The sequence below is a fragment of the Erithacus rubecula genome (genome assembly GCF_903797595.1).
Source record: "Erithacus rubecula genome assembly, chromosome: 2".
Classification (NCBI taxonomy): Eukaryota; Metazoa; Chordata; class Aves; order Passeriformes; family Muscicapidae; genus Erithacus; species Erithacus rubecula.
In genome coordinates, this window is record NC_136685.1 from 68,990,318 (window position 1) to 69,013,343 (window position 23,026).

Sequence of the window (23,026 nt, forward strand, 5' to 3'; positions counted from 1 at the left end):
TTTGCAGTCTCCTCCATCAGCTCTCATCACTCTGGGCTAGCAGTGGAGGGATGAGCCCATGATTTTAGAAGTATCCAACTCATACATTTCCATACAGAACTACAATTATATATCATATTTCTCTGGCTATGATATTTCTAGTAGTTTAGTAGTGTAACACAGAGTACATGTAAGTCTTTGTAGACTGCCCTGGTAACCCCAGCAGCGCGATTCCCTGTTATCAGACTGGTTTGATGGCTCCTTGTTGTGCCTCAGGATGGCCATGAGCAGGTGACAGCTTTGGTACAAGGGGAGGGAACCCTCTCCCTGGTGAGGTGCCAGAATAAATACCCATACCCTCAGCACTGCTCTGGCAAATGGGACTGAATCAGCTTACACCTTTTAGGTTCTTGGTCCTTGAGGATCCTCAGACTCTCCTTGCATCCCTGAAGATCAGGAATTCAGAGTACCTGCACACCGTGTGGAGTGGGTTGAGGTCCTTCTAAAAGCAAGGTTCTAATCTAACAAGAAAGACTGATACATCTCTTGTTATTTAAAATAGATATATGTCACTTTTGTATTGAAAGAGAGTGCTGTAATGTCTGCTTAATGCTGATTTCAGTGCTAGTAGTGTGAACTGCACATGCTCATATTGACAAATGTGTTCACAGGCTGAGGGCAGTTCCTGTGCAAGATGACAAAGTTCAGATGGTCCCAGCTGTTTTCAGATAAAGTCAGCAGCAATGGCACCGTGTTCAAGGAGGTCGTGGCAATCTCAGAGGCTCCTCAGAGTGTAAATCACTTGTCTTCAGATTTCATTTGGGTTGCTGGAGTTGTATTCATTGCTGCTTCAGATCAAGCTGAAGCCAGCGGCTTCCACATGTGCTGGGTTGCTTTCCACACTCAGCATGCGAGGAGCAGGGAAGAGCAGCAGAATACATCATTCTCTATTTTACCCGAGCGTGCCAGGTTGGGCTGAGTGCCGCAACTGAGACAGCAGCAGCGCTCAGCTCCTGCAGAGCCTTCCATACACAGCCTTGCAGTGCCACCTTCAGACCACAGCGAGCCATCCCTGCCATCCCTCAAGGAAAAGCCCATCCCACCTGCAGCAGCCTGTGGTGGAGCCAAAAACACAGCCCAGCTTCGGCTACAAACTGAAAATTGCTCCCCTACATTAAAAAGGGAAGGAAAGGCAAAAGAAAACAAAAGGATCTGGCCCCTTGCCAGGTCATCAAAAGTTGTGTCCAAATCTTCAAAGTCCTGAGTCATTTTATCATGGCAGAGACATCATGAATACCCCACCCTGAGTCTGGCTCCCATGAGATCTTGTGGGTCTTCTTCCATTCCTATTACAGTACACTGGTTAGTAAAAAATAGCAAACAAAGGGGATTAGCACGTTTAGAGAAACCTTAACATGGCCTCCTGAGGATCAATTTTACAACCACAACCAGTTACAGGCACAATAACTGTAGTGAAAGTAATTTGAGGAAGTGCGTGATGTGCAGATCCAATTTGACATAATATATCTCTTTTTACATAAGCCAAGAGTTTCTAGCAGACATAACCTACAGAAATCATAAATCAAGCAAATTAAACATTTGGCTTTGGGGTTTTTTTCCACCTTTGTATTTGAACACTGTCAAGGCCAATTCTAGCTACTTATTTTTTATTACTCAGAAAGAATGATTTTATTAACAAGCATTCTCCAATTACTCTGGTATCAGTATATATTTTCTAGCCTAGTGCAGTCTTTATTATTTCTGAATTTTACTATTAATTTATTCTGCAAGGCAAAATTTCTAAAACACCAGATCCTATTCATCTCTCACATACTCCTGTCTTTGCTTTAACATTTTTCCAACCTCCACCTTCCTCTTCAGTACAAAACTAATGGCTTTCATGGAAACTTTTACAGTTTTAATGTTCTTTATTGGCTGGTGCATGTGAATTTATCAGGAGTTATTGGAAGCAAAGGAATGTGGTATTAACACAATGACACATTTATCAAATATATACTCCATAAAATAAAGTCACCTTGTAAGATATACAGAATTTTTAAAAATAAGAATAATTTACCCTTTAACCTAAAGTTTATACAGTGTAAGAGGTCTAAATCTCCTTATTCTTGCATATAACATGAATATAACATCACATGTTTTTAGTAATCTAGTAAAATCTGTTTACTTCAGTATCTTTGGGGATTGTTTTGGTTAAGACATTCTGTTTGGGTTTTTTGGGTTTGGTGGGTGTTTTTTGATTTGTTGAGTTTGTTTTCTGGGGGCAGAGACAGGGGGAATTGAAGAAAAATAACCAACATCTATCAGGGGTTTGGTGATGTTCGACAAAACTTCTTCAAAGCCCAACCTGAGCCTCGGAATGTACTATTTTAGGGGACAGCTTTCAGAGACAAAGCTCACATCTGTGACATACTGGGGTCTGTGCAGCTCATGTGGGGGCTCTTTAGCTTTCCACAGCATTTTGGAGAGCAGATGTCCCAGAGAAACATTCACATGTGACATTTTAAGCCTCAGCATCCTCTGTGCATCAGGGCTGTGCTAACTTTGGGGACCTGTTTATACAACCTTCAATTACTGTCAATAGTATGAACTCATTAAGGGGTTGGTTCTTTGAAAACTGTGGCGAGCTTCTTTGTCTGTATGTATCCACAACAGGAAAAATAATCAGCAGATTCTCTGAGGGGTTTTTGCTGCTGGGTCAGCACATGTTGTTCCACGGATTAGAGATGGGAACTTCAAAGCTGACCTCTGACCAGCTAAGGGCTTGGTAAGGGGGTGGCTGGGACAGGCAGAGGCAGTTTTTCCTACAGCGTGGGAGATGAATGAGAAGTGGAAAGGATGGGAAGCTGTGAGCAACGAGATTTAAAATTAAAAAAAAAAAGAAAAAAAGCCAGAGATAACAGAAGAGGAATTTTTTTAAGGACTGGAAGAAAGGAGAACGTGAGAACGTGGAGGATACACAGAAAGTACCATTTAGAAATGGCATAGATGGAAGGGCTATTGTGCTGGGAACTGTGCCCTTTGCTGCCAGACTAATCAGGGTTGGCAGGGGAGTTAAGACATCCAGCAAAGAATAATACAAGCCAAGCATTGTCGGTACCGAGCCCCTGAAGGTCTGAACCAAACTTTGCAACTTTATTTGTTGTTATCAGTAGCTGTAGCTGCACAGTTAGTTATGATTAAACAACTGCACAACGAACAAACATTGTGTGCTCGGCTAATCTTTTGTTATAAGGAAAAGGGAAGACAATCCCAGGGTGAATGGGCCGTCACGACAGCCGCCGGGAGTGAAGTCAGGAGGACCGAGCAGTACCTGGAGAAAAGGTAATTCGGGCAGTGGGAGATCACGACCACCGACTCATTGAGCACCCACTGAAAACAGACCCGGCTCGGAAGGAGAGCAGAACTGCGCCTGCGGAATAATTACCATGAGAAATGAGAGGAATGACGAGCAAATAAGGGTTTGAGTACTCGTTAAATGAAAAGTTATGTAATTTGTAAGCAAGGAATGCGGGTGCCTTTACTTGTTAAAACGTATAAACAGCGTAGCGTTTTGGTGACGAGAAGCCAGCCTTCCGTGGCCACCGCCCGGCTCCCTGCTTGCCGCGGACTGCAATAAAAAGCGGAGAGCCGCGGGAAGAACGCCTCGGTGTGTGAACTGGCACTGCCGCGCTCGGGATGGCGAGCCCGCCTTGCGGCCAGCACCAGCACCGCGGTATTGCAGCATCCCAGAGCACCGCGGTATTCCAGCATTCCAGCCGCTGCTTTCCCGGCAGGGCGGCGGGGCGGGAGCGCCCGGGCCACGTGCGCCTTGTTTGGGGGGCGGAGCCTCCGGGGCGGGGCCTCGGCAGCCGCGCCTGCGCGGAGAGGTGGGCGTGGCCCGGGCGCGCCTGCGCGGCGGCGCGGGGCGGAGCGGGGCTGAGCCGGGCCCGGGCGGCGGGGCCTGTTGGGTTCCCTCCGCCGGCAGCGCCGAGCCCGGGCGGGGCAGGCAGCGAGCAGCGCCGGGGCGGCGGGGGTCACCCCTCCCGGGATGTCGCAGAGTGCCATGTCCGAGACCTACGGTAGGATCCGGGGGCGGGGTGAGGGGATCCCACTCTCCCCGGCGGGGAGCGGGCCTGGGGCTGGGCAGTGCCCTGTGACGTGAGGGCTCCCCGGGCTCTGCCGGTCCCTCTGCCCGCCGCTGCCCCGCCCGTGGCTGCCCGGCCCGCCCGCCGGAGCGCTCCGGGTTATCCTCCGGGGCGGGCAGGGAGCGCTTGGCTCTGCGTGCTCGGTCCGGGCATCCAGAGGGAAACTCCGCTGGGAGAGCTGCCCGTTCCTTGCTTGGAGATGGGCGCTTCTGCGGGTCGAGTTCAGGTTTCGGTCATGTTGTCTTCGACGTGCAGAAGTAAAAAAGAGTTGACTGTGAGAGTGCGTTGGGTGGAAAAGATCGGTGGGAATGTTGGTGTGTCCGTGTGCTGTCACGGGTGTCTGAGTGCCGTTGGTAGAGCAGCGATGGAGTCAGTCGGAGTGCAGGAGCTGACAGGGTGTGTCCAGTGCGCCGCTGGGAAGCGTCAAAGAGGAGTGAGGAGTCAAAGAGGCAAGCAGAGCTGGTATTGCATGCTAGGTGGAGGTGAGAAGCAACTGAATAGTATTAATTTATTTTCTTTATAATTTTACTTGAAACTTTGCTTTAAATAGATTTCTTTTCTACCCTTTCCATGCCATACTGTTCTGTAATATTTTCCAGTCTACAGATGCTGTTGTTCATATAAACACATTCTAAAGCCATATAATAGGTTCATATTCATAGTCCATGAAAGTAGGATCAGAACTGTATATGGAATAATTGAATGATCAAAGCAAAATTGGATCCAACAACTCTGGAAACTGTTCTGGAGTCTGGGATGGCTATCAGGAGTAGGCCAAGTGACCTGATTATTTCTACTGTGTAGGTAATTTTATTTTCAATACTGTGGTCATCAGTGCTTGATGTTCTGTTCTACTGGTTACTGCTTCAGTGTACAGCAAGTGCACAGAACTAAAGGGCAAAATGAGGCAAGAGTGTGGGGCAGCTCTTGAAGTGCCAATATTAGGATACTCAAACCCTGTTTCTTTTGTCCATCTAGATTTGACATTAATCAAGTTCTTCATGCTCTGTACTCCCGTGATCTAGAGCTGGGATCACTTTGGCTATGCTTATGGTGGTCTCTGAGCAAAAGGGTTGGTAGAAAACCACAGATTACAGCATTTCAGGGGTGCTCCTCCTTTGATGCTGTAATACTAGGTATGGCACATAGATGATTGATATCTTAAACCAGAACATTTAAACATTTTTTTATTTGTTCCATTGATGTAGATTAGGGATAGTAAGCCCTCTGGAGCTTTTGATACTTTCCGATTATTTTGGTATCCTAAGAAAAAAGCCCTTGAAATGGAAGCTTTGTAGTTGTGGGTTCTTCCTGTTAGCTGTTTTGTTCTTGTTTGATATATTACCTTTTGGAGTTTCTGTGTTTGTCCTGTGCACACACACAGGCTGCAAAAAAAATCGGAGCTAGAATGCTTCAGAGTGTTAAATTCTAGAGAACACAGAAGAATAAAAGCTAAGTTATACTATAAAATATAACTAATGGCTCTACAATCTCTGACCATAACAGCAGTCAGTAACTAGTTTTGCAGTGTCCTGTCCACGTATGTAGGAGCCCAACTGACAGATGAAATTTAACAGTTCCACATGATTAAATTATGGATTTTCTGTGTTAGATGAACTCTCTGGATTTAATGTGCTCACTGTCCTAACAAAGAGTGCTTTGTTGCTGACCAGCTGTTACAATGACCATGGAGGATGGGAGAAGGATTAGATCAGTTTCCCCCTGGTGGCTGAGATAGGGGTTCACTGTATCCCCCACCTGGAATCTCTATAGCTTGTAAATGCTTAGTCATGAATTAGATTTTTCTTGTCATCTGTATTGTGACCTGTTCCAATTATGCAACCTCAAACTTTTTATCCCATACAGATAGGCTCAGGAAACTGCTTGGTGGTTGGGTTGGTGTTTTTCTTCCCAATGTCATTTTGCTGTCTGACTTGTATATGGCTTTAATTTTGCTGTGAGATTTTAACTTCTCTTTCTGTTGAAAGGGGGATTATTTTTTTTAATATTTTTCTCAATCCATAGGGAATAAAGAGCCTTTCCTCTGGTCACCATGGTTAATTTCATATCTCCTGTGGTTTTTTCCTCCATTAGTTTCTCCCTCCATGTCAAATTCTGTCTTCTTTGAAGGTTTTCTGTTCACTCACTTTTCACAACTCATTCTGTCCATTATTGAGATTCTTGTTTCTTCCCTCTTTTCTAACAAAGTTCTTGCTGCTTCTCAGTCTTGACACTAAATTTTGCTTACAATTCATATTTTCACTCCTGCAGATCTATTACATCAATTGCGTGTCTTCTGTTCTTAGCTTTCTTATCTGTTCAATTATGTATGTGTTCAATATCTATTCAATTCTTATGTGTTCAATTTATTTCCTGTACAAAGTGCCAAAACTAAACAAAACATGAATACGAGATAACTCCATGAATTTGGAGACTGAGTTTAGAAAGAACATTTTCCTGCTGCTTTAGGGGGGAAAGGGTCATTCTTTTACAAGTTTGACATTTAACATTGGAAACAGATCTCTTATTCATAGGAAAACTCTTTTAACTCAAGTTTTCTGAGATGTAATGGCCTTTCTGCTGATAATATATATGCCATGTAACACCACATCCATGTTTTAACTTGCTTCCAAGTGCAAAAATACATTTTTTTGGTGATAAATACAGCCTGACAGAAAAATCACTTATCCTCAATAAATAAATGCAAAACAACCTTTGGATTTTAAATGGTAAAAGGATGGAAGTTGTATGAGCTTTGAATAAATTCAATGTGTGCAATTCAAGTCAAATCTTTTCACTCCTTAGTTCCTTGTGTTTTTTCCACCAGCATCTACAAATCCCAATCTGGTCACATAAGTATACTAATCTGTGTCATTGGCAGAGAATAGTCTTTCCATCCATTTGAAAATAATTCTTTTTGGTCTGGACAATTTGATTCGTCCTTTTCTCAGCATCCCATCCCCTGCCATTTACCTGTTGGTATTTGCTTTTATCACCCTGGTCTTCAGTTTGTTTCAAATCTGATTTTATTTCTTAGAGAGCATAGCTCTTTCAATTGTAAGGAAGCAGAACTTCCCTCTTTGTAGCATTCTTTTTGAGATTGGAATAGAACCAGGTTGATCTGTTCTACCTGTTTATCTTGTTAACTTTCTGCTAGAGAAAAGAAGCAGTGGGAATAGCTCCTCCTTTCATTTAGAGGCAGCATGTGCCAGTAGGAATGCTTCAGAGCACTCTCCTCCTGACCTGTGCCATGAATGAGAGAATTTCCAAAAGGTCAGCATTAGTGAATATAAATTCTACTCCACAGAAAGGAGTTGGAAGGATTTCAGGCTGAGATTGGGGATACAATTTGGTCTCCTCCCTACCCTACTGTATTAGCAGTGTAAAGGAAACAATTTAATTCTTATTGCATTTTAAAGACTAAGCTACAGCATCTCAGAAGCTGTTTGACTATTTCTTCTGCTAGAGCAGACTCCAGTGAAAGGAGGAGGTTGGATGTCTGGGGGTGGTTGCCACATCAACCATCTGTTTTTGCTGGTGCTTGAGTCAAAGCCCACAATTGTCTCTTCTCCATTCCCCTCAGCTCACACTGCACTACCACCCCCAAAAGAAAAAAGCAAACACAAAAGACATTATGTAATGTATGTAGTTTAGCAGCTTGTGCTGCTGGTTTATCTTTAGGGTGAAGCCACAATTTTATTCCTTTTTGCTTGTGCTAGAAAATAAGTTTTATTTCATGCACCCCCTACCCAGTTTGGGATCAGGTGTCACATGTAGCTCTCAGAGGGGAGTAAGATGATTCTTTATAATGCCTTGTTTCGTTGAGCAGCCATGCTATGCAATGCTATGCTGCATTTCATCTCCTTATTATTTCTGTAGTACATATTTTGTAACCTTTTTTCCCTTTTGCACAGAGTTCAGTTTTGATCCTAAATCCCTTCTGTATAAAGATGATCTTATATAAAAAGGCAAAGTGCTTTAACTTTTCTAGACCTTCTCAGCAGCCAGCATGGCTAACAGCATTTAGCCAGCATTTGTAACATCTGAATGATGTTGCTTTTCAGCTTTTCTATGAAGGAGGAACAACAGAATTCAAAAGAAAAGTTTCTCTAGGGTGACAGCGTTGGCAGCTGACTGGAATGCTGGAGCTCAGAGCTGCTTTGTCAGTTGGAAAAAAAAAAAAAGGAGATTAAAAAAAAAGCTATGAAATGAAGTGAACTAACTTCTATGGGAAGAGGACACCAAAAAGAAAAACTAGAGCAATTAAGCAGCAGTGCAAACACTAGAATGTGCATTGCATTTGCTGAAGTTGCTAAGAATGAATATATAAAGTTTGAGTCCAGTGATGGTCTAAAAGAAGCTGTCTGCCCAATCTCATTTACTTCTGTGCTTCCAAACTGCTAAATGTTGCATAAATCTGTAAAGCTTAATCTGTCAGGATTGCTTATGGGTTTATATCTTCAAAAGAGCAGAGCAGTTGTTGGTTGATGTAAAGTTGTTTATTGTAAAGGCACATCAGTCTCAAAAGGCAGAGTCCAAGGCTATAAAGTCTGTGTTAAATCTTTCTGTCATAAAGTCCCAGTTAAAGCAGAAGCAGCTCTCTGGTGCAAGAGATAGAAGCTGCAGCCTGGTACAGAGTCTCAATGTTCCCTGGCCTTTCTTCTTCTGTTCTTTTCTTCTTTGGTCATTCTGTTCTTCTTTCATGTGGTGGTAGTGATGATGGTGGTGATGGAGGAAGAGAGAGAGCGAGCAAGCTCTCACTCCAATACACAGATTTTTATTTACAAATTACCCAGTGAACTAAAAACTTGGACCTGAAGCATTTCTTCTAAGCCTACTAGGATTCTGGTTCTGTAATATGAAAGTTTGCATATAATTTGTGTATATAGCCTATCTGAAGAATGTAAGCAATATTCCTACTATATTTTTGTTATGTCTAGAACTATGTTTTTGAGTTCTCACTGCAGCTTTGTTTTTGAAACTTGCTTTCTACACTAGATTCTAATGCTTCTGCTTTTTAAGGCACTTAAAACATATTTTTACTTACTTAAAACTGAGATTTTTTTCTTCTACTTCGTATCTATGCAACTTAATAATATTTCTACTTACTTAAAACTAAAACTTATATCTCTGTTTCATGTCTGTGTGGCTTAATATATTTTAATTTCTCTAAAAGCTTTAATTCAAACCCTGCATTTTAATCTCTCTGAGGAACACATGTTTTCACACTGTTACACTCTGTTTTCATATTCAAACATGAGAACATTTCATGTCCTAAATCATGTGTTAAGTGATAAAAATGTAGTTGATGTGGTACCAGTTGTCATACAGAGTGACCTTGTAAGAAGGAAGTTGCAGAATAACAAGATGAAAAATGTTACCTGGAATTATCTTATTTGTTAATATGCTAGGCTGTGAACTTAAAAGTTTGTTAAATCTTGGTAGTTTTAACATTTGGCATTGGCAAAGCCTTTTTCTGGCAAAGCAGTTGATTAAATGTGCACAGTGTTCCATATTTCCATATATCCAGTGCTCATGGATAAACTGATAACATAAGTCTAAAAGCTTTTTGGTAGTTTGATTAATTTACATAAAATTGGAGTTTAAAATGATAGAAACATGGATATATTTGTGAATGAACAGTGTATTTGAGTCTGTGTGTGTTTGGAAACCACACTGCCTTTGGTACAGAAAGGTTTTAATTTTTTTCTTAGAAGACTGACATTTTCATTTTATGAAGTGACACATTTCTCTTACTTTCATACTTTGGAAAATGTAAATTATAACTAGTTTCAGGTTTCATCTTAAAAAGCCCATTTGCTGATTTGTCAGATGGAAATTTATTTTTTTGTCTACTGAGTAAGCAGGCATTGAACTGGCATCTGAGTGATTTATTTGTAGGAGAGATTCCCTTTTATATTTGTCTGGCACAATAGAATCTCAATAGGAATTAGGAGTCTATTATGAAGCACTATTAGAATATATTATCAATTTAAAGACATGAATATAAAATCCCCAAATAGCACTGTTGCTTTCAGAGCAAAATATAAAACACCTCAGGGGAAAATACACTGCTGTTCTGATGCTCTTCCAGATCAGTCCCTGGCAGTGCCACGCTTGTCCCAAGGCCTGACTGGCCTGCAGCCTGGCTGTGCAGAAGGGAGCAGTGTGTTAAATGTGCTGCTCAGTGTGAGTTTGTGGGTTGCATAAACGCCTTCCTGAGCCACATTTGACAACCAGTGCTTGCAGTTACACTGCAAATTAGTGGGGAAACAGGGTTTTGGTTTTAGTCTTTCCCTTGTTTAGGTTTGCAGTTGTACTGCTGTCAATAGCATGTGTCTTCCATGGGGAAAAAAAAAAAAAGAAGGTAAGCTTGAATTTTATAATTGTTTGTAAGGAGAAAGTCTGACAAACAGCATTCACCAAATACAGTACAACCAGTTTTGATTGGATTTTAGATTTATGTTTGGGAAAATGACAGAATCAGAAAGAGATTATTTTAATTGTGTCTGTGTGTCAGAATGTCTTGCATTTTGAGATACTCTAAAAGTGGTAAAACCAGTGATATTATATACACACACACAGTAGTTTAAATATATAAAATAGTGTAAAAGGCAGCTAACCAGTGATATTTGATCCATAAAAATTGAAACTTGGCTTTCTTTGAGATGAATTTTTTCTTAACACTTTGGGCTTTTTATGATATCTACAATTTCATGCCAACAGTGACTTGGTAGAGTGAAGGGTTCTCAGCTTCAGCATGTTTTGCAGTTGAGGAGACATGAAGGACCCTACTTTAGAGGAGTTAACACCAAATATTCACAACCTGAAGGAAAATTGGTTTTGTAACTAATTTTATTTTGATCCAGAAAGCATGAGCATTTGGGTGGGGGTGTGATGAATGAGAGGGTTTTGGAACTGAAAGTCTTGGGCATGTAAATGGTCATATTTGTGAGCAAGAAACAGTCATCTGCTGAGAAAGGTAGAATTCAGGATCTATTCTGAGCCTGTTACAGCATTTGAAACAAGAAGGGCAATATGTAAAAAAGCAAAAATCCTCAGTAAAATATTACCTCATTTTAAATATGAACAAAATCCCGAAGACAGCTGAAGATGAAGAATGGTAGACATTTCCAGGACTCATAACCCTGTCTCTAACAGTGGGAATCTTCTTAGCATTTGAGAAAATTGCTCATTGTTTTGTTCATTGCTAGGGAGTGTTTATGATACACCATAACAAGTAACTCCTTCATGAAATGGAATGAGCACATAGATTTGTGTCTTAAATTCCATTTTTGAAACTAAGTACTCAAGTGGGATCCTGGTAGAGGGTTTTATCAGTTCTTTGACTTATTTAGCATAATTTAGTTTCCTTTTCATTCTGCCCTCCCCTGAGCAAGTACCCACGTAGCCCACTTGACAGCTTTGAACACTCTTAACAAAATTAATGTTTTGATTTTTGTTAATATTGCAAACTTAATAATTTTCTTTGCATGCTTGCCAGATGTCTTCTGGAGACCTGCTCTGTTTCTTAGAGAAACTGTGTGATAAAGAGTAAAAAGCTTCTGCTGGTAGAAAAATTAATGGGAAATCTTGCATGAGCTGTGAAGGTTGCCTTGGTGGCAGTGTATTAGGGGAAGCAGTTGTAAGCTTTCTAATCAGTTTAGAATTTTTGAAAGCAGTAAGATAGGGAAGCTTTCTTCAGTCTTTCGCAAAACTGAAAGGAGATTTGTGGTGGTAGCATTAAAGCATTTTGTGTAACTGTTAAAACAATAAAAATGGGCCATAAATCTTGAAAATGTGTATTACCAGTGAACATTGTTATAAATGGCTCATAAGTAGGTAACAGCAATATATGTATATTCATTTAACATGTGAGGGAAATGTGAAACTAGGCATCCCAGAATATAAACTATTTCTTCCCTCTAAATTTTACAGAGAAATGTTGTGGTTGTCCCAGCTGTACAAGGATTAAAAACAAAGTATAAGTATTAAGCTGTTAATAGAGGAGTTCAAATTAATGTAAATTTTAAACCAACAAAACAACCACACTTCTGGAATTGTAGATTTTGAGAAATGGTATCATTATATATTTGTGTTGACTAAAATTAATACCTTACACACTCTTAAAATACATTACTGGAATACAAGCCAGCCATTTACCTGTGATTCAGCCTATTTTAATTGAACTGAGATTCAGCTGTTTTTGCTTTGTTTTGTCTTTTTTGCCTGAATTCTTAGTTCTTACTGTGTAACATCACTATTGCAGACACTGGATAATTCTTCAGATTTTTTGCAATTTTGCTGATTTTGTAATCTAATCCCGTCTCTTTGAAATAACAACTACAAGAGAATAGCTGGCTTGTGAGCTTGGTCTTGTAACAAAAATGTGAGTCCATACTAAAATATAGCATTTTTTTTCTTTTTCTTTCAATCTTCAGATTTCCTGTTTAAGTTCTTGGTCATAGGAAATGCTGGAACTGGAAAATCCTGTTTGCTACACCAATTTATTGAAAAGAAATGTAAGTATATATGAAGGACAGTAAGAGTTCTCCACTGCCTTGAACCACAGGTAGAGGCTCTGCCTACATGAGTACCTATTATTGGTATGGAAGCTCCTCTAATTCTCTTATTTGTGTAGGTGAGGATTTTAGTAAAGAATTATGTTCAGAACAGGGCTGCAAATTCATATTGCTCACTGTTTTTCTTTAATCTAAAACCTAATATGGAGCATTATTCCCTGTTACTCTCAAATATAACAAGATGTTGGTAAAAATACAGATTTGCTTTCTGTGAGACATATCTTTTGCAGTTACAAAATTCCCTAGATATATAGTAGAGATTTGAATCTTTTAGAAAAAAAATGCAGAAAACTTGAATTGCTTGAGTAGATTTAGGAAGCCTGTAGCAGTTTTCAAAATAAATAGTAGCTGTTATAAGTGCTGTTGTCTATGATAAATACTGATAGAGATTCAATTGTGAATGTTATTCAGAAATGAGCAGATAACATAAAATAAAAATTTCTGATGGTTTGTACATTTGGCATCAAGATTAAATAAAAATAGTATGCATTTAGAAACCTTTGTAAATCTAAAGTTGCTGTTGCCTTAACCAATCAGCAATTCACCTTATCTCTTGAGGAATGCAATTATGTGTAAGCACTAAGGAACATGACTTGCTTCTTGAGTGAACTTGGAACAATCCCTTGCTTCTAGTAAGGGCAGCTGTAAATTGCTGAGATCATTTGATATTAACAGCATACATAGAGCAAGTATCTTACCTTTGTGCATTAAAGGACAATTGGCTGTTGCGTATTCATGGTCAAGAATGTACATTCTCATGAATTTTAATCTTAAATGGTATCAAAGTATTAGAAAACGCAGTTGGAAAAAGTGTACAAAAAGTATCTTGCTACTTACTAATGTGAACTGGAAATTATTTAAAGCAGGCCTGTCTAGTAGTAAGTTTGACTAAACTGTCAAAAATTGTAGGAACATTCATTTTGTGTGGTGGCAGTGAGCTTATTGGCAGCACTGAATTTGATGGTTCAGGAAGTTTGTGTTTGAACATTGAGTTTTGTTAATATCTAAACTGTTTTATGTAAAAGCTATTCTCTCTAAATATTCTTCAAATAAGTTTTGTTTTCTTTTTTGTAGTCAAAGATGACTCAAATCATACTATAGGAGTGGAATTTGGTTCAAAGATCATAAATGTTGGTGGTAAATATGTAAAATTGCAGATATGGGATACAGCAGGACAAGAGCGGTTCAGGTAAGCTTTTCAGCCATTTTAGTAAGTGTTATTATAATTGCTGCTGTGAGTGGTGGATATTATTTATCTCTGCTTGTAAGCTGGCAAACCTTTTTGTCAGTGGAATTGTTTGTCTGCTTTCATATTAATTTTCCAACCTGGACACAGTGACACAGATCCATCAATTTTGGTAGCGATGCCTTGCAGGATCTGAGTTTCTGTACTTTCTTTCATTGGGTATCTTCAGTTAAGGCATATGAGTGGAATAGGTGGCTAAAATCTTGCTCACCAACCAAATGCATAATGGTTTTTTAACTAAGAGTATGTGCTCAACTCTATGTTTATGAGACCTTCTATTGGTTGGAATAAGTAAATGTCAGGAAGCTATAAACTGATCAAAATCTGCATGAAAACAATTGCACGGTATAATTATATACAGTTTCATTAGGGAAGAAAAAAATCAGTCAAATTCATTGAGATAAATATATTTCTAGAAAGACTGAGATACCTTAAGTTTCTTAGAGAAAAAACAATCAATTTGTCAGCTTATAATAATCAGTGTACTTTTAATGTTGTATTTTAACAGTGTTCTACATCTGAGGCATATATCAAACTCAGTAAAAATATAATGGATTCCTGGGTACATTCACCATCAAATAGGATATCCTTTTTTTTTTTTTTTTTTTAATATTTTGGACAGGATAGAGTGTATATCTGAGTCCTTGTTTTGGGAAAGGGGTTGCTTAACAAAGGTGAGTATGAAGGTAGAAGTCTGAGTAATGGGCAGCAATCCAAGTAAATGTCTTCCATGAGACAAGCCCTTTGGATATACTTCTGACTAAACAAAGCTGGGCTGTGATATGTAGTCTTCATTAACAAGGTCTCTTCAGTGTGTTGGCCAGATATCAGCCTCTAGTTCTGTGTCTGGTAATGTGTTATGATGATTTGTATACCTTCAGCACCACGCAGGTCTTAATGGACTCTGAGAATCCTTGTACAGCTTTATTTATCCAAAATGCTTCATCAAAATCCAGGCTGTAATTAGTCTGCTGCTGCACAGCTGATAACATTGTCTAAAAATCATGTTTGATTTTAAATATGTAAATAAAAATTCTGTTTCATAACACAGATTGTTATATTAACCCAGATTTTAAACAGTGAAGGCACCACAGAAGTGTATATTTGTAATTTTGTTTCAGGTCTGTAACAAGGAGTTACTACAGAGGGGCTGCAGGTGCTTTGCTTGTCTATGATATAACCAGGTAAGAAAGCCAGCAGCTCTTTTGCTCATAGTCTGACAGATCCAATTAATGCACAATGATTCCTTCCCAAGTACCTAATGCTCTAATTGAGATTGGGCAGGAGGAAAAGAAATTAAGTATAAGTACTTATTTTTCAGTGCATATTTAAGCTGGAACTTGCTTACTTGAGAAATTGTGAATGTCTAATGTGAACAATCCTAAAGGGTTACACAAATTTGTGGGGATTGGCCCCCCAGTTGCTAATCTAGTAGTGGTGGACTGGCTCAGCAAGCCTTGACACAGAAAAAAAGAGCAGATTTTAGCCACCCTTAACCAAGGTGGTATGTTTGTTGTGGAAACTGCTGATGAATGTGCTGGGATAGAAGGTCATCCTCTGGAGAATCTAGCTCTGCCTACACATTCTTTAACTGTAGGCCAAAATTCTTTTCATCTCTGTATCTTTCAATATTTTGATATTACAGGCAGCCAGTAAAACCACATGCTCACATTTTTCTTGCTGCCAGTGACTGATATTTGTCAGATGAGTTTTGGATTGTTTAAGGTGATTCACTAGGTTGTTGCTTGTTGTTCTATGAGTGAAGGGTTCTCTCAGCAGGCTTTGAAATCTGTGTTCTGTACTCAAGGTCAGTTGGAGTCATCTGTCAGTCTGGAAAGCTTTCTCCCTGACCACTGCTACAGTGGCAAGTGATGTGTGCAGGGTGGCTGCCTGCAGTGTAGGTCCTGACCCCAGTGTGAAAGTTCAGGCATGCACATCTACACAAGCCTTGTAAATACTTACAATCCCACTGATAATTTAAGTATCAGTTGAATTCCAAGTGGAACAATATCTCATTGTTGTCCCAAACTGTCATGCACAAAAGGTTGGAACTAGATAAGAACTTAAAATTTTAGCTTTTCACATTAACATAGCATTTTATAATTGTGTGTATATATATTGTGATTAATTTAATTTTGATTTTTAAACACTCAAGCTTTTAAATAGCTTCCTGAAGGAATTTGATACTCTGCCCAGTTCAGCACTGGCACATTGAGATGTGTAGGTGCCTTGCCTGACTACCAGCAGTTTGTTTGCCACAAACACAGATTTACTGTCTGAGTTTTGGTTCAGTGATGTGCTCATGAGAAATGAGTGTGTCCTAATAAAGGATTTTATTTCCTGCTCAGCCGGGAAACCTACAATGCACTTACTAATTGGCTGACGGATGCAAGAATGTTAGCAAGTCAAAACATTGTGATAATCCTGTGTGGAAACAAAAAGGATCTTGATGCAGATCGTGAAGTCACTTTTTTAGAAGCATCCCGGTTTGCACAGGAAAATGGTAAGTAGTACCAAACCTTCATGTAGCATTCAAAGATGCATAATGCTTTAAATCATTTACATTTTTGTGCAATTAGTGTGTACTTTGTACCCTGTCACAGAAAAGAGTTCTGTCAGTACTTGAGGCCCAGAAAGGCAGTGCCTGCAGTGAAAATTACATCTGCTACTTAAGTCTCATTACCAGTGGTTCTTCCACTCACAGCTGCTCCTTTAAGAGTACCCTCTATGTGGAGATATATTCTCTAGGAAATGTAATGCAGCTTCAGGTATTGCCTTGTCTCCAAACAGCTGAGGAGAAAATTAAGGACATAAATTCCCATTTTTCAGCATCTTAAAAAAAAACTCTGTGGATAATACACAAAGTTGTATGGAGTGCTGCAGTTTGAAGCAATGAGTTTTACTCATTAAAAACTGAGTTCAGTGCAGGGCATGGATCCAGACAACTATTACCTGGTCTATAGTATTCAAATTTTCTAGTCTGAGGGCATGATTCTGTGTCAGCTAATGCCAATCTTGGTCTGGCCTTCTGTGCTGCAGTCCTGCCATCAGCAAAATCTGGTTTTGCTTTTATAAATCAATTAAAGTCTTTTCTAGCAACTCTAGTTACTGACTTTTGCATATAACCTCTTATTAATGGGAAACTGTATGAAGTTTGGTTTCAAGCACAGATTTGCATGCACAGCCCATATTATCTTTGGATTCTAGTTTTCTAGATTAAATTTTAGAGGATTTTTTTGTGGTTTTGCCATCAGAAGTTAGTTTTTCTGGACTGTGCTTTTTGACTGTAGATCTCTGTAAAAGTATTTTTATTGCTCCTAACTTTCATGCTTTGAATTACTGTACCTGATATTCCAGCCTTGTATTGATGATGGGTTTTTTTATGTCAAATGCAGAGCTGATGTTCTTGGAAACAAGTGCTCTAACCGGGGAAAATGTTGAAGAGGCCTTTGTACAGTGTGCAAGGAAAATACTCAATAAAATTGAATCAGGTAAATTAAGCTTTATAAAATCTTTTCTTTTATCTGAAAACTAATAAAAGTGCACATGGAAATATCACCATTCAAAGTCCTCTAATAGAATCAAACAAAACAAACCCAAAAAATTTCATTTTGGTAAAATAACTTATTTGTTTAAAATAACCTGTTTGTTTTATAGCTGCTTCTGATATGCTTTAATAGGAATGGATGTCTAAGTGAGATCTGTGTATCCTAAAAGGGGTGGTGGTGTGAATTGTCAGTGATGTTTACCTTAGCAGTCAGGTCTGAGTGTAGGTTCTGTGTTCTGTGGGTTGCTGCATCTCTAAAAATACCAAGCCTGAAATTAGACAGTTTTTGTGGTCCAGAATAAAAACCTATTATCAGGGCAGTCATAACTTTAAATTCTTTATCTCATATTTAACAGGAAATACAGTCAAGCGAGTATGAGCAGTAATACTGAAAATTTCAGGGATGTTTCCTAGCAACTGTTTCTCTGAAGTGACCTTCCTGCTTCTCAGCTGAAATCATTTTTACTTCTGCAGATCTAGAAATATACCAGAAGCTTCTCAACACAAGTGGGCAGGTTTCTGCTGGAGACAGGCTCCTGTGTGTTAGATGTCATTATAGCTAATTTGCATTCCAATTTTTCTCTTTTCTAGCTGCTTGCTATCTTTAAAGTTTTAAGTACTGGCCACATTGAAAAATCTGTCTTGGATTCTAATTACATGTTTCCAATTCCACACACAAATTTTTAGATTAAAATAATATTATATTTTCATAGGGATTTTTTGATTACTGCATCAAATCAATGCCAAACAACAGCTTTCATTTTAAACAGACAAACAAAACGAACCTAAACACACCCAAAAGGAAAAAACAATGTCTAGCTAGTTTCTTATGATACTGTGGTTTGATGACTTCTTTAAAGAGGCACTGCCACCACAGAATTAAGTCTTATTTTCTGTGAACTGCTCCTGCCTTTTTCTGTGCCAGCACACATCCATTGAATCATGTGAAAATTGAGACTGTAAGGAGCTTATGGAGGTTTCTCTTGGCCAGGCCACCATACAGCCATAAGAGAAGTTCTGAAGGCACAGAGTTTGAAGTAGGCAGAAATAGATACCAGAGGCTGGAAAGGTTGATCACTTTACCTGGGAGCAATTCTTTTTGGAATCTTCTTATCACATTGATTCATTTTTGTTTGGCTTGGTATCTATAGTACTATTTTCTTTGCTTATGAGCCTCTGAAAGCAGGAAGTTTTTAACTGTATTTGCAGAAAACATTTTAGACCTTTCTTTTGTTTAAAGTAGTGCAAATGCATTCCTTGTTTTCAGCCTAACTCTGGGACAGATTGCTTTGTCATCATGAACAAGGGCATATGGTTAAATTACAGGATAAAATTATTTGGATTTGAAAGTGCCAGAAGTAGACAGAATTGAGATAATCTCTCCATAAATATATCAGAGTATAATTATGCATTTTTTAAAAATCTGATGTTAATGGTTAATTTGGAATATATTATATGCACATGATCTATGTTCTTGTTGCCTTTTTGTTTCTCATCAGGAGAATTGGATCCAGAAAGAATGGGCTCAGGTATTCAGTATGGAGATGCTGCCTTGAGACAGTTGAGATCACCACGCAGAGCACAAGCACAGAGTGCTCAGGAATGTGGGTGTTAGAGAAACAAAATACAAAATCCCAAATACTTACTTTAGATACAGAAGGTAAGGCTACAGAAATCTTGGGGTGGTGGGCAAATTAGCATATTTTATAAATGTGCTGTATTGGGTGCTTGGCTTTTTCACAATCTGTTGAAATAATGCACAGTGGGATGGATTGGTGTTTTTATACTTGGATTTTTCTTCTCTCATCTGCTGGGAAGACTAGTGCTCTTACTGAAGTGTTTCTAAATCTTAGCTTACTCTGAGTAATGCTGTGTAAAACATTTTAAAATTCTGTATTCCTGAAATGCATTATAGGCCTAATAGCTATCTAATGCACTGTAGAGAAAGTGAATCAGCTCTGTTGCATTGGGAACAAACATTATAGAAGCAAGCATTCACAAAATGTATGGTACAGTATTCTTGTCCTAAGCTTTTACAAAGTCTTTTCTGAAAATGAGGGTAAACACTGAGACTAAAAAATTAAAGATAACACTAAATTTCAAACTTCCACTGACTTTTTTTGCCCCTACCTAAAAGCAGCCTGAAGTGATTCTGATTCCTGTCTGCTATTACAGAAATGTAAATAAGAGAATAGTAATATTTGCTGCTTAAGCAGTGTTGTCAACTAAAGTAGTGCCTCTGGGGCTGTTGCAGCCTAGGAAACTGGTGTGCAGTGTTCTGAAGTTCTTTTAAAGATGTTATTCAGAGAAAGTGAGGAAAGATTTTTTTTCCCTTTAGCAGTGGTAGGGGAAGAGTCATAAAAGTCACATAAACTCCTAAGAGCAGCTCTGTGGTTAGTCTTTCTTATAATCAGTTGTCTTTGAGACACTTCTCAATAGTCACTGGATTTTACATCACTCCTTGCAGCATGCAGTAGCTCTTAGGACAGTCCTTTCTCCCTGTGCAGTTAATTATTCTGCTGTAATAAATCCTTATTTCTCTAATTAATCCTAATTTCTCTAATACAAGGACAGTGATATCAGGCATAATTACTGCATCACTTTTACTGTATTCATTCATCAGCTTGAGCAGTGCACACAGCAGAAGCTTTATGGAACATTAAGTAAGGCAGCACATAATTATATATTCTCGTGTTTTTGCTATGTTCTGAGAGCTTAGCTCCCAGTTAAAGCCCAGAATTTCACTAATTGATAGGAATCCTTGAACTGCTTTCCTCCTATAAAATGCCAATCTTCAGCTAAGAGACTGCTGGAAAAGGGCTTTAATTTAGCTCAGCTCTGGTATGATTCTAGAAATGAATATTGATTGATTCTATTTCAAGAGCTCAGTTTTCAGATTGATCAGGTAATTAATGGAGTTCTTACGTATTTTACAGCTGTCCTTGCAAATGGTGTTTGAAGAAACAGAAAAGCTTAAAGGCTATGCGGTTTTCAAAACCATCTTTCCACTATCTACAAGCAGAGCTGACCACTGCTGACAGAAAGGTGTCCTGTGGTAGAGGGCAGGAATGTGCACAGCACAAACGTCTGCAAAGCAAACTGGATAGTTTGGTGGACAATATTAAGGCTCATACCTGTATGTAAATGTTTTCCATTACCTGTTTTTTTTTTTCCCACCTCTAGTTTAAAGCATTGCAATGTACTGTAAATAATGTAACAGTAAATTTACAAAGCATGGTATACTTATGTATGCTATTAGAATGTTGCACTATAAGCAGTTTAATATTTTATTTTTTTATCGTATCAACAAATTTAACTGAAGTAGGCTTTGTCACATTTGTTTGTTGCACAATAGTTTGTATTTAGAACCTGAATTATAAAACCACTGGCAACTGTCAGTGAGGGGTTGTTGGTTTATTTTTTCCTGTTTGGTTGCCACATTCTAACAAGCTGTTGACAGGATCAATTTTTAATGTGTGGTTATGACCCATACTTCTGTATCCTGATATGTCAAGTTGCAAAAGGCAAATTAAAGCACAAAAGCAGAGTAGGAATACTACACTGAGCTATACCATCTTTCATGAAATTAGAGTTCTGTTTATTCCCTTTGTCCTGACATTTTTGGTTCAAATGGATTCTTATCTGAAAAGTATGCACTTTGGGTTGTCTCTGAATTAAATGGAATTAAGTATGCTTTTTACTTGAAAAGCCTGGGTGTAGGTTTTAAAAGGTTTTTGGGTCCCAAAATTTTTCATGTTATGTCACTCCTCTGATTGTTGTATTAGGATTGGATTTCTTTTATAAACTGATAACAATTATTCCCAGTGGTATTCTCTTCCTGGTAGGAGTGTGAAGTGTTTTTTGAAGCAGCATAATTGTATTTTCAAGAACATCAGAGAACTCTAAAGAAACTTACCTGCCCTAATCCTTGCTCAGTTCAGTTTTGCTTTCAGACCTGCAAATGCTTACCAAAAGCAAGACCTCTGGAGTAGGAAGTTGGATGGAGCTGTCTCCTCCATCAGTCCAAACAGCCAGTTATTAATTGGGATATGTTGTCTGCCAGAGCTGAGGAGGTTTTGGTTCCAAAACTCCAAACCAGTTCTGGAATACTGGGAAAAGATCAGATCCTGGGTAGTCTGTTCCACCACACACCCTTCCACAACCCAATCAGGTTTCTTGAGCACTGACACAGCACAAGCAGAGCTAAAGGTTGCTCTCCTGTCACTGCTGGAGTGGTGGAAGGGGTGTTGGCTATTGATCAAAACCTCTTTCCCATATTACAGTAGCAGTTGAAAGGAGCAGAGGACTGTTGCTTATAAATAGAAATTTCAGGGGTTTCACAGGGATCTTCTTCTACTTCTTTCTGTCTCTTTTACATACAAGGCCTCTTTTATACTTGGTTCTTATGATCATTTTGATCAAGTGTCTCTGGTTCAAAAAGCAGTAAGCAATTTTATTCTTTCAGTAACTGTCTTAAAGCTGTCCCCTTCCTCCCTGGAAGGAAAGAATAGTGTCATTATAATAAGTTTGGACATTTTTTTACCATTTTCTAATGTATACTCTCACTGTATACACATTAACCTGGTTAATGTGCATGTTTTATAGTATCTCAGCCTTTTATGCTGCATATCTTGCTGACATTCTAAAAAGAAATTTCTAAAATTGCAGCTCCTTAGAGAAATACTGTTGGAAGCAATAGCTCTCAGCAGTGCAAACTCTATTGTTTACTATTGCTCCTCTGAGGGTCATTTCTAAAAATAAACATCATGCCAATATCAGCCCGGGAGTAGATTTCAAGCTTTAGCATCATAGCTGACACAGCAATCCAAACCTAGCTCACCTGAACAGTAAGTTATAAATAGGCTATGTATGTTTTTAGGGTAAAATTCTTACTTTACCAAAGCAAGAGGGGTGGGAAATACCACCAGGTACCTATATCTGAGATTTCATTGGATGTGGAGCTTTAGCTGTTCAGCCCATTAAGAGATTTAAATGTCTTATTAAAGCCTGTGTCTTGCCTTTTAATGAGTCTGTTGGCCTACACTATTTCATTTAATGCTTGTATCTAGCACCAAATAAAGAATCTTCCTTGATTTTCTTCCAGCAAATCCTGTTTACTTGTGCACGTTTTGTCTGTTAAGTGAAGTCAATAACATGACTATTCAGCAACTCACACAGAATTCACAGTTGCCTCATCTTATTCATTCTTTGAATTCAAATAAGTATGCACTATGGCTCAGGAATTCCCTTAAGACCTATAAAAAGTGAATGCCGTCGAAAAACATGGTTAGTCTGTGCACCTCATTTCCATTATATTTTATGTGCTGGAAGAATTAATGCTATAAAGATCTCAAGAAATCTATTATAAAGCCACAGAGTGAAAATAGTCTCATTCATTTACTGAAGAACCCATGAGAACTTCAGTGTGGCCAGCTTTTAAAAGCTTAACTTTTCCTGTTTCCATGAGTATACATGTTATTAGTGATACAGCCTCCTGTTTTTTCTCTGTTACCCTTTTTCCTCCAAA

The 23,026-nt window shown here is 38.8% G+C and overlaps 1 protein-coding gene across 1 annotated transcript; it reads left to right on the plus strand.

Moving 5' to 3' along the window:
• The first annotated feature begins 3,899 nt into the window (after positions 1 to 3,899).
• On the plus strand, positions 3,900 to 22,607 carry RAB4A (RAB4A, member RAS oncogene family). Its single transcript, XM_079330500.1, has 8 exons — positions 3,900 to 4,058; positions 12,566 to 12,646; positions 13,781 to 13,895; positions 15,074 to 15,136; positions 16,301 to 16,455; positions 17,348 to 17,443; positions 18,999 to 19,159; positions 20,436 to 22,607. Exons 1-7 carry the CDS (start codon positions 4,028 to 4,030, stop codon positions 19,112 to 19,114), a joined length of 657 nt encoding a protein of 218 aa, XP_079186626.1. The 5' UTR covers positions 3,900 to 4,027; the 3' UTR covers positions 19,115 to 19,159; positions 20,436 to 22,607.
• Positions 22,608 to 23,026: the final 419 nt, after the last annotated feature.

What these genes read in the sequence shown, in the direction of transcription:
- RAB4A (XM_079330500.1), top strand. Translation starts at nt 4,028, where the DNA reads ATGTCGCAGAGTGCCATGTCCGAGACCTACG. An exon ending in CCAATTTATTGAAAAGAAAT is followed by an intron (nt 12,647 to 13,780) that starts GTAAGTATATAT and finishes TCTTTTTTGTAG; the next exon opens with TCAAAGATGACTCAAATCAT. An exon ending in ACTCAATAAAATTGAATCAG is followed by an intron (nt 17,444 to 18,998) that starts GTAAATTAAGCT and finishes GTTTCTCATCAG; the next exon opens with GAGAATTGGATCCAGAAAGA.